We start from the raw sequence: 21,046 nt of genomic DNA, 5'->3' as shown, positions 1-21,046 counted from the left end.
CCAGCCTGGCCTTGGACACTGGCAGGGATGGGGAGACCCCAAGTTCTCTGGGAACTCTGGAACATGCAGAACTGGAACTCGAGTTCGAGGGAGTTTTCCCTCTGCCCAAAACACTGGTGTGGAAGCTGCTCTGCCTTTACTTCCCAGCTTTCCCCAAACCACGTGGTGCTGCTGTTTGAAGAGATTCTTGGAATCCTTTCCTCGCTTGGACCGGCTCAGTGCAGGACAGGGGGGAGCACAGGGCTGGTTTTCCCACGACACCCTTTGTGTGGTGCCATTCCTCCTTCTGGGAGGTTATTTTGTGTGATTTGTGGTGCTTTGTTAGAGCAGAAGCAAGTTGGCAATTTCGTGTTCTCGCCCAGACCACAGCTTGTCATTTTTTGGGTTCATTTTTCGGGTTACTGGCCCAAATCCAGCCTGGGCTCACCAGCCTGTCTGCCTTGCCCACGTGTCTATTCAGGAGTGCTGGAAATCAGAGTCCAGGTCTCCCGAGCTGCTAATTAATGCACCTCCATTAATTGGCACTTCTTTCAGGTGTTGGACTTAAACCAGCTCACTTGAAATAAGAAAATGACACTCTGTGTGAAGCGTTCCTGTGCCACAAACGGCCATAGTGTGCTTATTCCATTCATTAAATGTGGTTTGGGGATTTATGAATTGATTGGCTGCGCTGCAAATTACTGTAAATTACCTGTGAGGATCATCCTGGCATCAGGCATCGCTTTTGGGTTGTTTGCTGGTTTTTTGGGGTGGGCAAACTACGCCTGTGAGTCTTGCAACACAACAGCTTTGTCTGGAAATGGCTCCTCAAATTCCTAAAGCTGAAGTTTAATCTGCATTATGGATGTTGGAAAGGAATTTTGGAGCTATTGTCTGTCAGTACTCAGCAGGGAGAGGAGGAATTGTCTGCAGTAGAAGGAATATTCTCATTACCCCTTCATACCTGCTCATTTAAGATAAAGGCATTTAAGAGTCTGGTTTAAATTAGAGACATTTGGTATTTTAAGAAAATGTTTTCCTGGATATATCAGCCCTGTCAAGCTTCACCTTTAGAGCTGGATATTCCCAGTTCTGTGCATAATTCAGCTCAATTCCTTTGTCACCTCTGCCCTTCCCACCCACTCACCACCCCCAAGATGAAGGTGGGCTCTGCAGAAGATGAATAAAACCAAATTATCTGCATGAGGAGGAATTCAGGGCTTTCCAGCTCCGTGGGGAGAGCGGGCACGCAAGTGTGTGGGCAGGAATGAGTCCAGGGACAAAAGAACCTATTAAATCCTTAATGCTTGCTTCCTGCTACTATGAAAAGTATTGAAGACGGTTAATAAAAAGCCTTTTATTTTTATTTTTTCCCCATGACTAAGTCTGTAAAGCTGCTGTGCTGAACTTGGGTTAAATCCCCTGGCTCTAGGAGTGTGTGAATCCAGCTTGAAGGACCATCCAGCCTTTATGGGGATCACTTCACCTCTGATTAAGACCACTGGGCCCTTCCACACCTTCCCATTAGGCAGGATCAGGGCTATTTATGGATTTGTCACGGTGGACTTTGCCCACTTCCTTCTGTGTAGCACATTCCACGTGTGGCTGTTGAAGTTTAATTACTCTGCAAGTTTTTCGTGATTCCTGTGTGTTTGGGGTTGGGATAAGAGCTGCAGCCTTCCCTGTGTCTCCCCTCTGCCCCGTTACTCCTGCGGTGCCCTCCTTCCATCCCACCCGGATCCAGGCTGGATCCCTTGGCTGGGATGTGATCCAGGCTGAGCAGGAAGCAAAAGGAGCTCAGCTGCTGTTGGGGAGAGGGGCTGGATCTTTGGGAAGGGGGTGAAGCAGTGGGGTGGGAGTGGGGTCCTGTCCCCTGTCACATGTGATGCACAAAATCTGACAGCAGCTGGTGGAGAGGAGTCAGAACCAAAGGCTCTGAATCTTCCACTGGAACAGTTTTCCAAGAAACTCGGTCTGAAATGAGTGAGAAAGACCAGTGGGTTTTGCTGGGTGCAAGTCAGGGAAGCTTTTGGGTGGGGTATTCCCGAGGCAGGGATCTGACTCTGCCAGGCCACGTGGAGCCTTGGAGCCTGTTCACATCCTGGTCCCCTGACAGCCAGGTTAAAAACAGTCCCAGTGGGACATGGATGGGGAGAAAGGGACACTGCTGGTGCTTGGGCACATTTCCATTTGTTGGAAATTTGACCTTCAGGAACCTTTGTTGTGTCCACTGATGCAGCTCCAAGGAGAATTTGAACAGTAAAGTCAAATTATGGCTTTTTTCCCTCCAACTTCCCTCCACGTTCAGCCAGTTTTCCTTCAGTCAGGATCAACAGAAGTGATTTCAGAGTATCCCATTCCCAGCTGGGTTTGGAAAGCCATCCTAAAGCCACAGGTTTCCAAGAGCCAAATTTCTGGCCGGAGAAGACATCTGGGAAAGCTCCACCTGCAGCTCTCTGCTTCGTCTCACCCTGCTATTTTCATCCTGCTGAACCAAGAGGTGGCAGCAATATTCCCTCCTAAGGCATTTTACAGTGATATAATGTTTAATCGCAGTAATGAGGGCTGAAGCCATTTTATTCCTAGCCTGAACTGGAACAAACCAAATTTTTCATCACTACATCAATGTATCTGAAAATTCTGCTTCTAAATTTCTGGTCTAGCCCAAAAAGTTTGGGTTTTCTTTGGGAGCTGGACAAACTAGTAACTACCAGAATTCAGTGAAGTATTACGTGTTTAGTATGTTCTGCCCATCATAGCAGATATTTTTGGAGAATAAAATGCAGTGGAAAACACATATAGAAAAAAATGCCCACTTTAGGTCCCTTCCTCAAGCTGTTCCTGCCAAGGGATCAAGGCTGAAGTCAAAGCTTTGACTTTATCCCTAAATTTTGCTGAGCACAACGTGTAGAGCTACAGCAGGTATAGTATTCCAATTCACATCCAACCTTTTTTTAAAGGATAAGCTACAAGTTCATCATTTTAACAGAGCCTGGGCTTTTTCTCCATTTGGGATAAATACATCCTTTTATGAATTTTGAGTTTTATTACCTTTTAAGTCCGTGCTCCCTCATCTGGACACTGAATTAAATGCTGAGAACATGAGGTTCTGATCTGCTCCTCTATTGCTCATCATGATTATAGGCAGGGATGGCAGAGCTGCCATTAGTTATTATTCTCCACACTCCCAATTAGAATATTCTGTTTTCTGCTTGTAACCCTGTCAGGCTGAGCTGCTCAAGCTGAATTTTTCCATTTTTTTTGCTCTCAAGGGACTCCAGTTCTCACTTGAAATATAACAGAAATAAAATTCCCCCAACTTTTTTGGGGAGCACAGAAAATATCAGACACTGATTATTGATCCTCCCCTATATATTCCTAAGTTTTGCTTCCTGTCTCGTAGGCAGTTTCAGATCTAGGACAGAACTTTCAGCAGTTTATTTAGAGTTTGTGGGTTTTTAAGTAGTCTCTGTAGGGATCTTGTAAAAGACTGGAATAAACTAGTGATTCTGTTCTTTTTTTAATGCAGGGTTTGAAAGGGAAAATCCAGGTCTGAACCTGCATGGAAGAGTCCGAGGGAAAAACATTAGCATTTTCTAAGTGTTCAGAGAATCAGAAATTACCTGATTTAATCAAATTTCTGGGGCTGGGAGCAGCCTGGTCTGTGGAAGATGTCCCTACCCGTGGCAGGAGTGGAATGAGATGAGCTTTAAGGTCCCTTCCAACCCAAACCATCCTGGGATTCTGGGATTTTGGGATTTTTATGAACTCCACGTGGGGCTTTGCAGACCTGTAGCACAAGGATGGGCTCGGCTGCTGCAGGGAGTTTTGGAATGATGATTTTTCTTTTTAAGGAAAAGGCAGAAGGTATTTTTAGTCCTTTCTAACTGCCTGGGATTTGTAAACGGTCTCACACGGTGCTGCTGGCACGTGGAGTGTTTGGAGGTGCTGAATGAATTAAGTGAGAATTGCAGGTGTTTCTCACCCTAGGCAGAGCACAGATGACTCCGTTCATCCCAGATTCCCACCTGGCTCGGTGGGAGGATGGCAGGGCCGGGGATCCCTGAACTCCTGTCCCATCCAGAGGCACTGCTGTCCCTGGAGCTGCTGCAGCAGACCTGGCTCGAGGTGTCCCTGCAGGGAGAGCAGAGGGAACAACAGGGGGGATGTTTTGGCATTTGGGTGTCTGCTTTGAGCCATCCCACCTCGCTGGCAAGACCCTTAGTCCTTCTCCGGGGAGTGCTCCCATTTGCTGCCTTCCAGAATAGCCAATGGAAGGGAATGGACCTCTCTGATGGAGAAGCATGAGAAATACAGAAATGGGGTTTTTACATGTTCCAGGGCTGTCCCATAAGGAAGATGAGGAGTCATCATTGTCAGGATTTTTCCCACAGATTGTGTGCTCTGCTCCTGGATGGTGAGAACATCACAGAGTCATCGTTTCATCAGGTACATAAGGAGAGGTCTCCCGGAGACTTTACAGGAAGGAACACAACGCACTTAAATATGCAGAGCTAAAGCCATGAATATTTGTTCTTCTCAACTCAGGTCCCAAGTACTCTGGCTAAATATTTAAAGAAATCAGGTTGGACAAGTGGTTCCTCCTTTATTGATCTGTTGTTTCTGGATCAGTTTCTCCACTTGGATGGGAGTCATGGAAATCTACTGCAGGGAACTGAGGAGTTTCTTGTTGTCCCCTGCCATGAAATTCCAAGTGCTGTGTTGCAGCCTGTGGTAATTGGATTATAAAGCAAAGGGAAATGCAGTAAGATCAGCAGCCAAATCGAGGCATCCCTGTAAAATCCCAAGGAGAAGCAGCAAACTGGAGATGAAGTTGAGCTATGTTTGCCTAGTTTGATTGATTGATTGATTGATTGATTGATTCCATTAACCTTTTAACAAGAACAGCAAATTCTTCTTAGCACTGGGACTTCAAAGCTCTGTGTCTGACTCTTTCTAAGACACCCTTTACCCTACTCCTTGAACCTACATACAAAATAAAATGTGTAGTTTTACTAGTTTAGCTAAAGAAAAAGAAAAATCTCCATGAGAGCATGTATTTTACAGAAGCTGGAATTTCATTTTAGCTTGCAGGGCTGTCTTTTTGCAAACTCAAGGCTTTGTTTTCTCTAAAGAACTATTACATGATAATTGTAATTTATCAAAAATACATTTCAAGCAACTTTTTTATGAGTGTTCACTGATAAAACTGCAAATACTTAAATGCATCTGGGAAATTAACACTGACCAGGAGCTTTCTGGGCTGTTTGTCTTTTCTGAGACTGGAAAATCTTTCTGTTCATTGCTCTGTAGTGGTTGGATCTTTAGTAATAGGATGTACCTGGATTCCCAGTACAAATCCAGTGCTCTTTCTCCGTGCAGCTTTGCTGTTCCCAGCCCCAGGAGGATGATTGCAGCCCTGGTGGGTGTGTTCCGATATGGATGGGATTTCCAGAATGCAGTGGTGCCTTTCCCTGCTTGGATAAAATAGCAGCAGCTTCCCATAAAGTTTGTAATTGGCTTTTAGCGATCCTTTCCCATCATTCCAACAGTTGCAGCCGAAAGTGTTGTGCAGAAACTCAGCATCAGCACTTACGGCAGCTAAGGAGATGGATTAATATTCATAAGGAAAGCAGAAGAGCTTAAAATAAGGGATAAAACAAGTGCTTAATCCTTTGGCCCAGATGGTTTTTGGCACAGCAGATAAAAATGTGGATCTTCCCTAAGAACAGAACCCCTCATCTCCCTTCCAGCAAGGAAATGTGACACAATTCCAGCCACAAGTCCACTCGGCTTTTCAGGGGGATGCCTGGGGTGTGACTGGGTCCTTGGGACCTTCTCAGCAGCCTGGTGGACACTGGGAGCTGCTGGAGGGAGATCTCCGTGGTCAGTGTCCGTGGATATCTCCGTGACTGCCCCGCTGCCCAAGGATCCGTGTGGATCCTTCATTCCAAGCTCCACACCTTCCAAAGGGATCCCTGTGCTCACACGGGGCTGTGTCTTGCACATGTAATTTCGGGTTTGCTCTGCTCAATCCTGTGGAAGCCACAGTTGGAGTTGGCTGGAGTTGTTAAACCCTAAAACCCTCTGGAAGGGCCTCTGCTCCCTGCAGCTCGGCTTCCTGCAGGTCTCCACAGCGCCTGTGGGAAAGAGGCATTTCACAACTCGTTAAATATAGAGGGTACCTACAAATGTAGCCCAGTTACCTCTCACTGTAGGTGCTTCCAACCAAGAGGAAGTGACAACCAAGTCTTCACAGTCTTTAATTATAGCAGCCTTTACATAACAGTGTCAGATAAATGTGTTTTAGAATAGGTGGCATCTTGCTTCCTCCAGAAGATCTGTCAAATTAGACCAGACTAATTTATTACTTGAAATTCCAAGGATTAAAGCACGCCGTCCACCAGTCTGTTTGAATAAAACCTTAGAATTCACCGAATCCTCTGTGCCAGGATATATCCCAAACAGCACAATCCTCCTTTCTTTTGAAACAGAAACACATCCCTATTCCTCTGGTGAGTTCGAGGACTCCCAAGTCCCACAAATGCCATCCCATTCTGCTGGAAAACAGGGTTAGAGGGGATCTCAGGAGGTTCTCCTGGCCGTGCCTCCACCCAAGGCAGAAGCTGCACCAGATTCTTATCTAATCTCTATTATAAAACAGAAGGGGAGGGAGAGAGGCAGAGAAATTGCTTTAGAGGGAGAAGGGGCAAGGAGTGGGGCTATGCCAAATCACTTAGGAGAGTGAGGAACTGGCCTCCTTCCCACTGATGGAAGCAATCTGTGCCTTAGGAGGATTGCTGGAGAATGCTGACGGTCCTTTCCCTTTCCAATAATGAAATCCATCCCAGCTCTTCTGCTGATGTCAACGAGAGCAGCTTTCCATGGGAGAGAGCAGTTTTCTTCAACAGGCCCAGGAATCCAGGCAGGGGAAGATGAAACACAAAGTTTGTGTCTCATGGGGAGGATGCTGATGGAGACTCTAGGTTTTAGAGTCCTCTGTGTGCTGGAAGGAGTGGATCCATATCCAAGCCTGCTCTTAATGTAACCACTAATGCTCTTTGTTAATGTGCCCTTGCCTTCTGGGGGGGGTTCTGCCTCGTTGTCCCTAAGTAATGTTCGGAATCCAGCACCATGACCTGATGTGAGAGCGGGGAGAGGCCGTAAAGAACTTCTCTGTGTTGGTGTTGGGGTTTTGCTGCTTCAGGGTTAACATTGCTGTAGCTCCTTCTCTCCCCCACAGCAGCAGGAAAAGAGGCAGTGCTGCTCCTCCACTCGGCTCCCAGCGAAATCCCAGGTGGAAGTGGAATTTGTTGAAGTAGGGAGAAGGGAGAAGTTGCTGACTCCCATCCCGGCTTGGCGCAGTGCGGTGCCGAGGCGTTCCCTTGACTTGGCAATCTGGATCCTGCGCATTTATTTATTCCAGCAGCACTTCAGTGTGTTTATGCAAATAGTTCATTGCTCCAGCTCCTGAAAGAACCACACAAGTGCTGTCATTTGATTGAGGAATCATTAGATCGGGCTGGAAATAAAATTTTCTCTGGTTCGGTATTCACGCCCTCGGAAAAAAACCCTCAGTGTTCCCACATTTGGGTAGCTCAGGACTGACTAAATAATTGATATTTTGGGATAGATGGATACACGTCTCAGAGAGATTTCCTTTGTACTCTAATTAAAAATAAAGACGATATGAATAATCTCTAATGGCAGCAGAGTATTTGGAGGAAGCCAAGCATTTTGGAGGACTGTGGATGCTCAAAGTATCCTGACTTCCGAGTCTTTCTCTTTCCCCCACCTCCAACCTGAAAACATTTTAGTCTGGGTTATATCCTCAGTGACTTGTTGGGTATTAAAAGTTTTGAATGACTTGTGGTCTCTGTTTACACCTCTTTCAAAATCTCCTGTGCCCTTGGAAATGTGGAGTTGTGGACTCTGATTAACATCATCAGTGAATGCTATTAAAGAATTGAATAATGCAGCAACTGAAGCCATTAGAAAAATGACATTTTTTAAAGGTTAGACTTTAACAAAGCTCCTTTCAGCTCTTTACCCATTCCATGTTTTCAGCAGGTCGTTCCTTTAGTGTTGGCCAAAAGCAGAGCGAGGAGGACACGTAACAGAGGCTCACTGTGGCTGAGGCAGTGGAATTCCCTGCCTGAAAATACCAGACATCTGAATTCTCTTTTGGAAACAGGCCAGGGATGATTTTGATCTCTCAGACCCTCATCTTTTACAACTGTGGGCTTTTTATTTGTTCCTTTGAGCCACTCCCTGGGGAGCTCACCTCAGAAACACGGAGCATTGAAGTGTCAGCCTATTGTGCTCTTCCCATTTTGCCTGCGCTGAGCTCTCCTGGGAATTGGAATCAAAGGGATTTCACTTCCTGGAAGCCAACAGAGATGACCACCCCTACATCCAGTGTCACAACAAATATCACTGGAATAGCGATGATTTGTCACTGATAGAAATTTGGAGCTATTTTCCTGAGCCTATTTCTCCACCCTCCCCTTGCTCCCTATTTCCGAGTTCCATCCAGCCCCCCGGTCCCTCAGCATATTTATTATATTTATATTACTTTCCAGTCAGCTTAGAAGAGCTGGGTGTCTTCCTCCCTCACCTCGGTGTGTGTTTCTTGGATAAATTACCTCATAATATTCAAAACAGCCTTTGATTTAGAATTCCTCTGTATTACAGGGATTTGTGTTTTTATAGCATCTTTTAGGAGCCTTTTGAGTTGAGTCATTAAATACATATTTTTAATAACCTCTGTGTCTTAAAAGGACAGTGTGAAATGTAAGGACTGGAAATCAAATAGTGATTCCCCTGACTTCTGGATTAAGTTGTTTTATTACAAATCCACGTGAAGTTCACTTTTTTCCCTTCATCTTGATATTTCACAGCCGTTTTTTTTTGCTAATTTTGAGCTGACCAGTGATTCTCATAGCTGATTCTTTCAATCTGTAACATCACAGATCTTCCAGAACCTTGTAGAACAGGCTATAAAAATTAACTCCTGGATAGGGAGTTTAATGAACATTTTAAACACCATCTTAGAAGCTGAGATCCTCCTCCGTCAGAATTAGTAAATTGGGAATAAGATTTAGCATAATTTTGGGAAACCTTCAATGGAATTTGTAAGAAGTTGTGAATATGGCAAGAATAACACTTTTGGCTTTGCTTCAGGTGTCTGTTGGACACTTCCCACGGGATTAGAGGTAACTTTGCAGAAGTAAAGGAAGCTTTTGGAAGGAAAAGTAGATGAAGCAAATGGCAAACACAAATAGGAAGCGTTTGTGAAACAGCAGTGTTGGATCAGATTGCACTGAAGATGAGATTTTAAATAATTGTTTTAATAAGAATAGGAAGTAAGTTGTAAATTAGTTCTGTCATTAGTGTTTAATTATTTATTGACTTTTTAATCTCGTAATGTTACACCAGAAGTTTCATTTGTAGAGCTCCAGGAGGAACGAGTTTAAAGATTTTGTTTCTTAATTTAGTTGTAAATCAGGTTCAAACTTCTGTTCTTCTAATTCTTGGTGTTTAGGGTTTGGTTTTCTTGTTTCCAGACATCGGGTGCGTGTGTGTTCTGTAAATTCTTAGTCTTTAGTCCTAGTGTCTTTCGGGTTTAATTCTTAATTGTTTCCAGATATTGTTGGGGGGTGGACGGATAGTTTTCCTTGGAAACCACCAGCTGATCTCTGGAATCTTGAAGAAGAAAGGCTGTATTTTATTGTAAATAAACCACAGAATTGGGCTGGAAGGGACCTCTGGAGACCATCCAGTCCAAGCAGGGTCACCTGGAGCAGGTGACACAGGAATGTGTCCGGGTGCTTGGAATGACTCTGGAGAGGGAGACTCCACACCTCCCTGGCCAGCAGTTCCAGTGCTCTGCCACCCTCATGGAAAGATGTTTTTCTTTATGTTGAGCTGGAACTTGTGTTTTATTTTATGGCCATTGCTCCTCAACCTGTCACTGGCACCGCTGAACGGAGCCTGACACCATCCTCTGACCCGCCTTGGAGGTATTTATATGCATGAATGAGATCTCACCTCAGTCTCCTCTAGACTGTGCAGTATTATTGTAAAGCAGATATGTTTTATTATAAATAAGCACGGGACCGCCGCCGCCGGGGGCACAGGGGGCCGCCGCCATCAGCCCGTGCGGCGGCGCCAGCGCGCAGCGCTGCTCGCGGGCGGCGCGTCCCAGCCAATGGCGCGGCGGCGGCGGCGCGTCCCGGCCAATGGCAGGGCGGCGACCGCGCGGCTCAGCCAATGGGGGGCGGCGGTGCGGCGGGCGGGAAGGAGCGGGGCGGGCGGGGGGGGCTCCGGCGGGAGGCGGCGCCGCCGCAGCGCTAAGGGAGCTCGGCCCCGCCGCCTCACCGCGCTCCGCCGCCGCGCTCCCCGGCCCTCCGGCCCCGCACCGGCCCCTGCACCGGCTCTCCATGTACGACAACTTGTACCTGCATGGGTTTGAAGACTCGGAGGCGGTGAGTGCTGCGGGAGCGGGGCGGGGGGCGCGCAGACACGCACGGGCGGGCTGGGTGTCTGTGCTGCGGGTGAGGCACCGGGGGGTGACCCTGTGCTGCCCCAAAGATGCTGGGACAGGCTGCTGTGGTTCCCTAGGGGATGATCCCTCCCCAGCATCCCTATCAAAATGGTTCTCTGGCAGCACAGAGCCCCTGGTGCCGTGGTCAGACGCCTCGAATTAGGAGCGTTCCCCAGCGGTGTCCGAGGGGGTGTTTTTCGCCATCCAGGAGAACGGCCGGGATTGCCGCGGCGATGGACACGCTGTTCCATATTAAACAGGGATCCGTTACATAAGGCGTTGTGGACAGCTCGTAAAATACACACATAACAACATAATATAGAGTGTACGTCAATGCAGACGTATGTATGGTATGATGTGGTGTCCTCAGGAGAATGGATGGGTCCTGTAGGGCTTCGGATGAGGAAATTTTTTCCTGCCTGTGTCGGAGTCGGTCTGGAAGTGCAATCCCTCTTACGTGTTGCCTCACAACTTGTTTTAGCATCCCTTTATTTCAGGGAGAGAGGAACAACAACTGTGCAAAATTGACGTTAATGCAGTGCACCATGTTGAGATGAAATACTGTGTATTGGAATCTTTCTGAACTGGGTATTTGAATTATTGCTTAGAAGCCTGGAATGCTTGGAGTTGGAAGGGTTTAAAGCTCATCTCATGGGCAGGGACACCTTCCACTAGACCAGGTTACTGCAAGCCCCATCCAGCCTGGGTTTGGACACTTCCAGGGATGAAGAAACGCTTTGGGTCAGTTTAGAAATTCCTGCCCTTTTGGTATGTGTGTGTGTTAACTTTTCCTTTGGGTTTTCTCTTGCTGCTGCTGCTGCTGCTGCTGCTCACAAGCTGCCAGGCCAAGTGCAGATGAGTGTGTTGGTTCCTTTAGAAATGTGTTTAGGGATCCAGCTGGATGTTTCTGTAAACCAGACAAAGCGTGAATTCTTGAGAGCTGTTCTCCATCCTGAGTCTGTCTTGTGCTGGTTTAATGTCTTTCAGCAAAGTATAATTATGGTCTTAAGAAGACAACTTAAAAGTACAGTATTAGGGCTGAGAAAATGGGATTGTTGGATAATGGTTGGTGTAGAAGAAATGTATTACTTATAAAAGTTCATCAGAGAATGCAGGTAAATGTGTGGTGTATTTAAAGGTGCTTCTGAGATGCTCAACTCCACGTATTCCCAGAATCCCAGGGGATTGGAAGGGACCTCTGGAGATCACCCAGTCCAACCCCCTGCCAAGGCAGGGTCACCTGGAGCTGGTGACAGAGGAGTGCATCCAGGTGGGTTTGGAACGTCTCTGGAAAGGGAGACTCCACACCCTCCCTGGACAGAGTTCCAGTGCTTGGCCACCTTCCATGGAAAGAAGTTCTTTCTCGTGTTGAGGTGGAATTTCTTGTGGTTTAGTTCATATTTCAGTAAACCCCGGTGATCTCTTCCAGAAAAATTATTTGGGAAAGGCAGCTTTAATGGCAGCAAAGACCTGTTACACAAAAATCTGGGTTAGGATTTGTGCTGGAAGAATTGTGTTAATGGAACAGAGGAGCTTTGGCTTTAGCTGTCCACTTGGAAGAACTGGGATGAAGAGTCATTTCCAGATTCCTTAATACTCTCTTAAGCAGTTTATGATAACACTGTTTGTACAGCTTTTTAAATTTTACAGCCTCTCTGTAATTGAGAATGCTTTTGATAGACCTAATCTCCAGCATCATAGGAATATGTGAGAACCTCCCTCTCCTTAACAAAAAAACACCCCAAACCCTAAAAACAATCTGGATCTCACAGTTGTATGGGAAAACTGGAGGCCATAAACCCCAAAGGCTCAGGCACAAAGCAGTTAAAATTGCCCGAGTGTCTGTTTGCTTCATGCTCCTGAACCACTTGCTTTAAACATTAAAACTTATTATTTTAGCTCCTGACTCAGGGACTGGGAATGCCTGCTGAGACAATATCCTGGCAAACAGGTAGTGGGGATGGGTCACATGAGTGCCACTTTCTGGCCAGGGAGAAGCAAGTGAGAGAATTAAGACAATGGAGAACAAATTGTGGTGGAATTCTGGTTCCCTTCGGTGAAGAGCAAATAACTGTGAGCGTGCAGAGATGAAAGCAGGGCTTCTCCATTGTTCTGGTTTAGGACCTGGAAGGCTTATCCTGCAGCTGGAGAGCTGGAGCAGCCACGGGCTTGGATCCTCCTTCCTCCCCTGAAGCAGCAGGAGCTGTGAGGGAGGGCTCGTGCTAATTGCAGTGCTTCCAGCATGGAATAAACCACAGCCACATGAGTCATTAGCACAGGAATGTCTGCCTGAAGTGGGCATTTGCCCTCATAAAACCCCTCCAGGCGAGTGCATAACGCAGCTTGAATTTGCATTAAAGGCAGAAGTGATAGGGCAGTGGCGTGGCACTTACACCCAGTAAACACGCTCAGTTTTGGAATGGTACCATAACATTTCTGCCTGGTTTCTCTTGGTAGATAATAGGCAGATTAACTGCTCAGAGAGCACCAGGAGAAGCGTGCAGGTGAAATTTTCCTGTTAAAACCAGGAACAAACATACTTTTTAACAGTGAACAGATATTTCCATGATTTTTGTAACAGCAAGTCTTCTTGTAATGTGTTTGTGTGTCTACATACAGATAAAACGTGCAAAAATACCATTTTTATGGCTGGATATATAAAGAAATGAGTGTGTGCATGGTATTACAGTCCATTACCAGCTGTGATGATTAATGTGAAGTAGATGATGCAGTAGCTGGTGTGAGGCTTTTTGGAGGAGGAAAATTACACTGCTGAAGCTGAGGAAAACTCCCAGTGATTGTAAGCAAAAAGTCGTTTCCACTTTTGGAAAAGAGGTGCAGGGATATGGGAGTGAACGAGTTCTGCAGGGACAAGTGTCCTTGTTGGGAGCACAGGAAGATGGAGAGTGCATCACCAGAGGGAGAAACATGTTCCCAGTGAAGAATTTTCCTTGTTTGTTGTCCTGCCCTGTGATTTTTTGATTTTTAGGCCTCTTTTAAAATTCTTTGGGTAGTTCTAAACAGGGTCACCCTTTTGGGAATCAAAGCTTGTTTGCCTTGTAGGGAACTATTTCACATTCTTGATCACAAGACGATTATAAAAGCCCATTAGCTCAGGGGCTTAAGACAGTGCGATCTACTGGGTAAGCAAATAATAAATGAATCTTGTTTTACCTTCGAAGTTGTGACCTCATTGTTGTGTGTCTGTGGTGGGGAGAGATTGGAATGCTACTCCATGGGCCAGTCCAGAGTTTCTCTTTGATTTTGGGCAAGACTCCACCTTTTTCAGAAGCAAACTTCAGTTAACCCTTCCCATAAGAAATCACTTTGCTCTTCTGTAAAATTACATTTCCATTAAGGCCGCATTTTATTAAAAAATTATCTACAGGAGTTAGCAACAAGTACCCTGCGATGCAGAGTCCATCCCAGCCCCATGAATAAAACCTGACTCAGATCAGTGGTTTGCACCTGCAGAGCTGTCAGAACAGCCCCTTTTAGATTGTCTGCTTCTATTTTTCCCTTCAGAGCAACACCTGAGCCAGTGAAACGCCTTTCCGCACCTCTCGGGGTGTCAGTTTAAGGCTTGTCAGCACGGGAGAGGCTTTATCTGGGGTACTTCAGTGGCTTATCGGGGCGGCTGGGAAGAGCTCGGATCTGCATCAGGCAGGGAGCGAGCAAGGGGTGGCTGGCACGGGGGCAGCGAGGGGCAGCGTGGGGTCAGCGAGGGGCAGTGTGGGGTCAGCGAGGGATCAGCGAGGGGCTGGCACGGGGTCAGCGAGGGGCAGCGTGGGGTCAGCGAGGGGCAGCGTGGGGTCAGCGAGGGGCAGTGTGGGGTCAGCGAGGGGCTGGCACGGGGTCAGCGAGGGGCAGCGTGGGGTCAGCGAGGGGCAGTGTGGGGTCAGCGAGGGATCAGCGAGGGGCTGGCACGGGGTCAGCGAGGGGCAGTGTGGGGTCAGCGAGGGGCAGCGAGGGGCAGTGTGGGGTCAGCGAGGGGCTGGCACGGGGGCAGCGAGGGGCCGGCGTTGGGTCGGCGCGGCGCGGAGCCGGTGCCAGCCCCAGCCCCAGCCCCAGCCCCAGCCCCAGGAGGCGGTGCCAGCCCCGGCGCGCTCCGCGTGCCTTTCCCCTCGGTCATCCCGTGCTTCCCAGGCGGGGCAGCTCTGCCTCCTCCTCCATTTAAAAAGGCATTTCACTTACGCTTTCGTCTTCCAGCTGCGGTACCTAGCTCGTATTTAGATATTGAGTCGATTTCCATGTGGTGCCTCTGACCCATAAAGGAGAGGGAAAGGTGGCTTTGCTTGCCCTGTTGCAGATTTTTTTAGTAACTGCTTTTACCTATTTGCTCTTTCCCCAGCATATCCTCCTCTCCTGAGCCATAGATGCACCTTCTTTCCTAGACTTCTTTTAGCTGTTTGACCTGCATCTAACCCTGCCTGGCTTCCTTTGGCAATTCCCATCCCCACATCCCCAGCCTCCTTCCTGCTGCCACTGCCAGAGCAGGCTCTCTGTTCATCAGGGAAGCAGGACTTTCCTGTACTTGCTGTGTAAGCCAGGGTGATGCCCTTCTGTGCAAGCTCAGACTCTGTCACCAATAGTTAGACAAACACTTGTGGTGGGATTCATGCCCACAAAAGTATTTTAGATTCTGAAAGTCCTTTGATGTTTATAGGGACTAAACACCCGTGAGACTGACCCTGGTAACTAATGGTCCCAGTTTGCCATAAAAAGGGCCATGAGCAGGCCTGTGTGTGGTGCTGCATTCTAGGGTTTGTCTCCAGTTACTCCATACAATTCTCGAGAGGGCATTGCTGAGAATTTTTAGGAAAAACGTGATGGGAATAGTGGGAAAACACATTCTATTCACCACGTGAATGGTAGCACCAGTGTTTTGAGGACGCTATACTCCACTGCCTTTTCAGTGACATTACTCCTCAAACCTATCATTCCTTCTGCTGCCAGTATACACTTTTCTCATGGCACCTGAGATGAGAAGATCTCCATGTGCTGCCCAAGTAGAAAACGTGATTACAGGAAAAAAAGCTTTGGTAGGGAAGTTTGTATCCAAATATTCATTGGATTTGTGTCTGGTGCCTCTCTGATCGCTAAAGAGGAGGAAAGGTGGGCTTTGCTTGCTCTGTAGTCTCAGTTGTTGTGGGTTGAGTAACAATCAAAATGTATATTTAGAAGCGTTTTTCATCCTGTCTCTTCAGTGATCATGTACTGGGTTTTGCAACACCCAGTTCCTTCTGTAGAAATCTTCGTGCAATGGGCAGCCAAGACCAAGCAGAAGCTTTATCCAGCTGCCAAATAAAATCTGGGACTTCCAGTGGGGTTAGAAAGGTTTCAGTGGTTACTGGGTACATCATGTCCACAGGGCACTTCTGAGATTGTCAGGCTGAAGGTTGAAGGTTGGTCGTTGAGATCTGATGGTCATTTTACATGTCTTGATGGATTTTACAGGCAGGGACACCTTCCTCTACCCCAGGCTGCTCCAAGCCCCATCCAGCCTGGCTTTGAACATTTCTAGGGATGCGGCAGCCACAGCTTCTCTGAGCAAACTGTGCCAGGGCCTCCCCACCCTCACAGGGAAGGATTTTTACCATGGATGGGAATGTGAACTGGGAGAAGTGTTTGCAGTGCCATTGGTTTGCTGGAGACACCCAGCTTCTCTTTGAGTATAATTGTTCCTAATTTCCCGATTTCAATTAGTCCAGTTTCTAATGTTTAATCCAAAAAAGATGAGTGATGTCAGGACCTAGGCATGCAGGATCTTTTGCCTAACTACTTATCTACTTGCTGCTTGTTTATGTAGGAATTTTAGTTTCAAATGTATGCCAAACTCTGCCTTGATTGGGACAATAATCAATATTTTCTGACAAAAAGAGATTATCCTCTGCCCATTATGTCTCCTGAATTCTCACTGAAATTTGGCTTTTACATGGTCAAAGCTTTTGTGTGTTTTTGACAGTTTCAAATCTGTTTTCATTTCTATTAGCCCTTAATAGACTGCCTTGACTAATGAATCATCAGCTGCCTGATGTTTATCTTGTGTAGAAAGGGCTGCCTGAGAGGGCTGGAAGGGGGTTTGTTTGGGGGTTTGCTGGGGTGTTTTTGCTTAGATTTGCCTACAGAAATATCTAAAGTTCTACTACTACAGCATTAGCTGTGCTTGCCTTGTTTTGTGCTCTGGTGAAGATGGTTTTCTGTCTGACTCAGAGCTTCTGTTCGTTAAATGCCACATTGTGATTTGATAGTATAGTAGTCAAATAAAACACTCAGTAGGAATCATAAGTCATTTTTATAAATTGCTGCTTGCTGTTTCCATAGAGGTGCTTTTTTTATACCAGCACTACATTGAAATGGGAAAAAAAAAAAGAAAAAAGCTTCAAGTCATCTAAACAAGAGACATAATGAGGAATAGATAACAGAAATAGGCAATTCTGTGTTTTCAGTTCCAGCGGCAGGTCAGAGCTCAGCTGATGGGACAGGGTGTGGTTGGTAAAACTGTGAGCTCATATGGAGCACTAAGGTGTGTGATTAACTGTGGCTTTATCCTGCTTTTGGATTCCTTCTGCTGAACTCCTGACTGACTGTGGAGTGCAGCCAGAACCACAGGGCCTCCTCACCACTGTGCTGCTCCTGGATTGCAGATTGCTCTCCAAATTGCCCAGCGCTTAAGGAAATGCTGCTGCTGGGAAGTGTAAGCAGCTCTCCCTGGGCTCAAGGGCATCAGAGGGAGGAGTGTGGCTCTTGGTGCTGAAGGAGCACATCATAGAAATAATAAATAACAAGGGGAGAAGCTTAGCCTAGGATTTGTTGATGCCATGGCTTGCTTCCCTATCTCCCAAAAACATGCTCTGCTTGGGAGACCCTGAGCTGTTGGATGTTTTCCCTTGGAGCATGCATTTGTAGAGATAGGAGAGCCTGATTTTCCAAATCAGCACTTCACCCAAATGCATATTGCTTTACCAACAGGACAACTGTTCCTGGTCATTTGGAATCCAGTAATTAATTCCAAAATGTCATTTAGCTGGCGGAGTGCTGAGTTCCGTGGGGATCGCAGGTGGTGTCAGGATTTGCTTGCAGCCTCCCCTCAGCTCCTGGTTTGTATTTTTCCACAGTGCTTTGTCACTGGTTTTCATGCCAACTGTGAACTGGTTTCAGTTCTGGAGTGTCTTATTTTGCCGTGTCCCTTCCTTCTTTTCACATCTCAACATAAATATCCACTCAGGTGCAATATGTGGAGCACAGTGAGCAGCTTTGTCTGCCCCACGGTGCTGACCAAGTAAACTGGATTTTTGATTTGGAGGATATTCCAATGTCCAGAGTCAGCCAAGCTTTTCCACCAACGTGGAAAGCTGGAGGAATCCAGCAGTGCCTGAATTTGTGAATGTACAACACAAGATGTAAATCTGCTTTTTCGGTTTCTGTCTAAAGCCTTGTCAGAAGGGGCTTGAAGTGTCTTGAGGAAAGGACTCAGAAAGGGCAGTGGTGGCTACAGGCTCTGCTCTGCTCCTCAGGAGGGTTTTAATTTTCACAAGGGCAGAGAAAACCAAGAAAACCCCTGGAGAGGAGGACAAGGGACTGTTCTTCTGATTTGGTTTGTTTGGGTTTTTTTCCCTAAAAAGTCACATAGGACAAAGGCTCCATAAGTTACAGAAATGGAGCTGTTTGGTTGTGCTGCTTCACCAGCATGGGGAATGCAGCCTGGCAGGGATTTGATTTATTACAGCAACAGGGGAGAAATCATGAGGAAAAAACACTCTCTATCATCGTGCTGAGTACTGGAGTGGTGAAGTGTGTGTTCGAACGAGCTGCTAATGCTTCATATAAAACTTCACAAGCCTTTCTATTTTGAGAGAATTCTGCTTATACCAAATCTGTTTTCCCTGTGAGTGCTCCCTTGGTTTTTCCCCGTGCTGGGACATTTCCCTGCAAATGGACTCTGCTCAGCTCATTTGGGCTTTCTGCTTCCTCCCGGAGGCTGTGTGTCCTTGGCAGAGTGGCATCACAGTCAGTGATGGCATTGGCATAAATGTCCTGTTTCCTTGGGAAATGCATGGCTCTAGGTGCTGTGCTGGGTGCTCTCGGTGTGGAGGAGGCTGGAGGATTTAGCTTTTAGTAGCAATGTCCATTATGGCCAGAAACAAGCCCTCTGCCCCCATGGGACAAGCTCTAGGGTGAGGTGGCCAAGGCATCCTCCCTGTCCCTTTTCCTGTTCACAGAGCCAGGTACAACCTGAATACCTCTGGCCTACCAGTTCAGCTTTATCACAGCCTTTAACATCTTAGAATAAAATCATGTTTCTAATGGTTACTCCCCTGTGCTGCTGCTTTATAAACTTCTCCTTTCCATGCACAATTTCTTGGCAATATTTTTAACCCCCATTCCCACTGTGGTTGGTATATTCCCTGAAGAATGCCTCTCTCTTGCCTGGGAAGAGGATGTGTTCTGACAAATCATCAGTTAATCTGTGATATATAGGTCATGAGATACCATGATAAAATTTTATGTTCCAGAACAATTAGTGGTGAGCTCATCAGGTTCTGACAAAACAAGCCCCAGCATCGCATTTGGGTAGGGATGTTTCAATTATGACCAATAACTGGGAAATCTCACCAAGGAAAAAAAGCCTGTGGCAGCTGGCCCTGCCTCTGGCAGCTGTGAGAGACCTCACAGCAGCTCCTGGCTCCGAGGGCTCCGTCCTGAACTGTGTGATAAAGCTCAGGAACAAACCTGCCACACTCCAGGGGTGACAGATCCCACAGAAATCAGTATCCAAGGGATACCATGGTAGGAAAAGAGGTGACTGGGGTTCTGCAGGCTGTGGCTGTACTCACCTGCCCACAAAGCTCCAGCTGGATTCAGGGAAGGTGTGTCCAGTGTGGGACACAGCCAAGCTGCCAGCTCATGTTCTTGAAGCAACATTACTTGAACTAAAATATACCACTGAAGTGTCTGTTGGAACAAGAAGAGTGGGCAGAACTACTCCAAAGTATACTTTCCAAAGTTTCTGACAAGTAAGAGAAGTAGCTTTATCCCCACTGTGGTGCTTGTTCTGGATAAAATGTTCTCAAGATGTTTTTGCACACCATAAACCAGGAATGTTGGAGCTCTGCACTTGTTATCGATCTCTTATTGGAAAATGAATGGGGTATTGACAGATGGAAAAACAGACAAACGAGTTGTACTTTGCCTGCCTCCATTTTTCCATGCTAATTACAGCTGTCTGTTGATTTTTACTTGCTGCCCCAAGGAGTAGAGTGGTAGTAAGTGCAGGAGTACATTGCTGAGTAGCTCCTGTGTTCTGCCTGGAGTGGATTCATTTCAGGAGTGCATTAAGCGATATTTCCCTTTAATAGATCAATGTAAGCATACAGCGTGAGTGGGAGTCTGGGAGGAAAGGAGTCACACACTGGAATATTTCCCATTACACATTCAAAATTCATACACTGATGGTGGATACATAGAACTTGCTTTGCTGAGTGGAATTGAGAAGTTGGCTTAGGCCTTCAGACTTGCCATTGGATGTCCTTTTAGTGCTGATGCTGAAGATGTTTTGCCTGTTAGAAATTTAAGAACCTTGTTAAATGTTTAGCTTCACTACTCTGTTCTGATTATATCACACAGGAATCTTCCCTTTTTGTTGGCTTTCTTAGAATCCCGGATTGGTTTGGGTTGGAAGGGACCTTAAAGCCCATCCAGTTCCATGGGCAGGGACACCTTCCACTATCCCAGGTTGCTCCAAGCCCCGTCCAGCCTGGCCTTGGACGCTTCCAGAGATAGGACAGCCACTGTTTCTCTCAGCAGCCTCTGATGGTTGGATATAACACACAAACCCATCAGGTTTCCATAGACTCCGTGTTGTCTGCAGGAGGAAGCTTTTGTCGTGTGATTTCTTACTCAGGTTCTCTGCGTGCAAGTGGTACCTGCTGAGGGGGAAGATGCCTTCAAAGGGATGTAACTTTGCACAGATATTTTGTGTCTTCCTTCACAAGCAAGAATTTAATTTATAAAAGATGTATGAGATCTGTTTGGTATCAGAACTGAATGTTTTACATTCCTCAACAACATGTAATTATTCATAAAGCTTGTCTGCCTTTCTTTTGGATGGTCTGATCTCTTACAGGTAAAGAAATCCCAGTTGTATCCTCAGAGTAACAGCCACAACAGTGTAAATAAATACAAACACTGCAGTGTTGTTTTGCTGAGAACTGATCAGTGAAGAGATCTCTCCAAAGGCATCAGAGCTTTTCAGGCTGGTTTTGCTGAACATTTTCAAACCAATCTAAAACAGAAATACATGTGCCTTTGAATCTGAAATTTGGGGCCAGAACTGAACAGAGCGATGAAACCAAACGTAGGTTTCAGAGGAGCTACACTGATGTATTTCAATGGAGGGCAGCCCAAAAATCCTGATTGCTGCACGTTTCTTTCAGCTGTTAAATAATTCCTCCCTTTGCCTTTTCACCCAAGTGCAGTTGCTGCATTACTTGCAAAAATAAAAAAAGGGAAAAAAGCCAC

At 46.5% G+C, this 21,046-nt stretch overlaps 1 protein-coding gene across 8 annotated transcripts in view; it reads left to right on the top strand.

Moving 5' to 3' along the window:
* CACNB4 (calcium voltage-gated channel auxiliary subunit beta 4) overlaps positions 1-21,046 on the top strand; it is a 78,118-nt gene that overhangs the window by 19,873 nt on the left and 37,199 nt on the right. The window contains exon 1 of one of the 8 annotated variants that reach the window (XM_048308821.1): positions 10,331-10,466. The exons of the other annotated variants lie outside the window; for them this stretch is intronic. Coding sequence (XP_048164778.1) covers positions 10,422-10,466 — 45 coding nt within the window. The 5' untranslated portion in view covers positions 10,331-10,421. Of the gene's footprint in view, positions 1-10,330; positions 10,467-21,046 lie in introns of those variants that run through there. 8 annotated transcript variants of the gene reach the window in all.

The sequence above is a fragment of the Corvus hawaiiensis genome, chromosome 7 (assembly GCF_020740725.1).
Source record: "Corvus hawaiiensis isolate bCorHaw1 chromosome 7, bCorHaw1.pri.cur, whole genome shotgun sequence".
Taxonomy (NCBI): Eukaryota; Metazoa; Chordata; class Aves; order Passeriformes; family Corvidae; genus Corvus; species Corvus hawaiiensis.
Note: the sequence above shows the minus strand (reverse complement) of the source record. Positions and strands in the feature narration are given on the sequence as shown.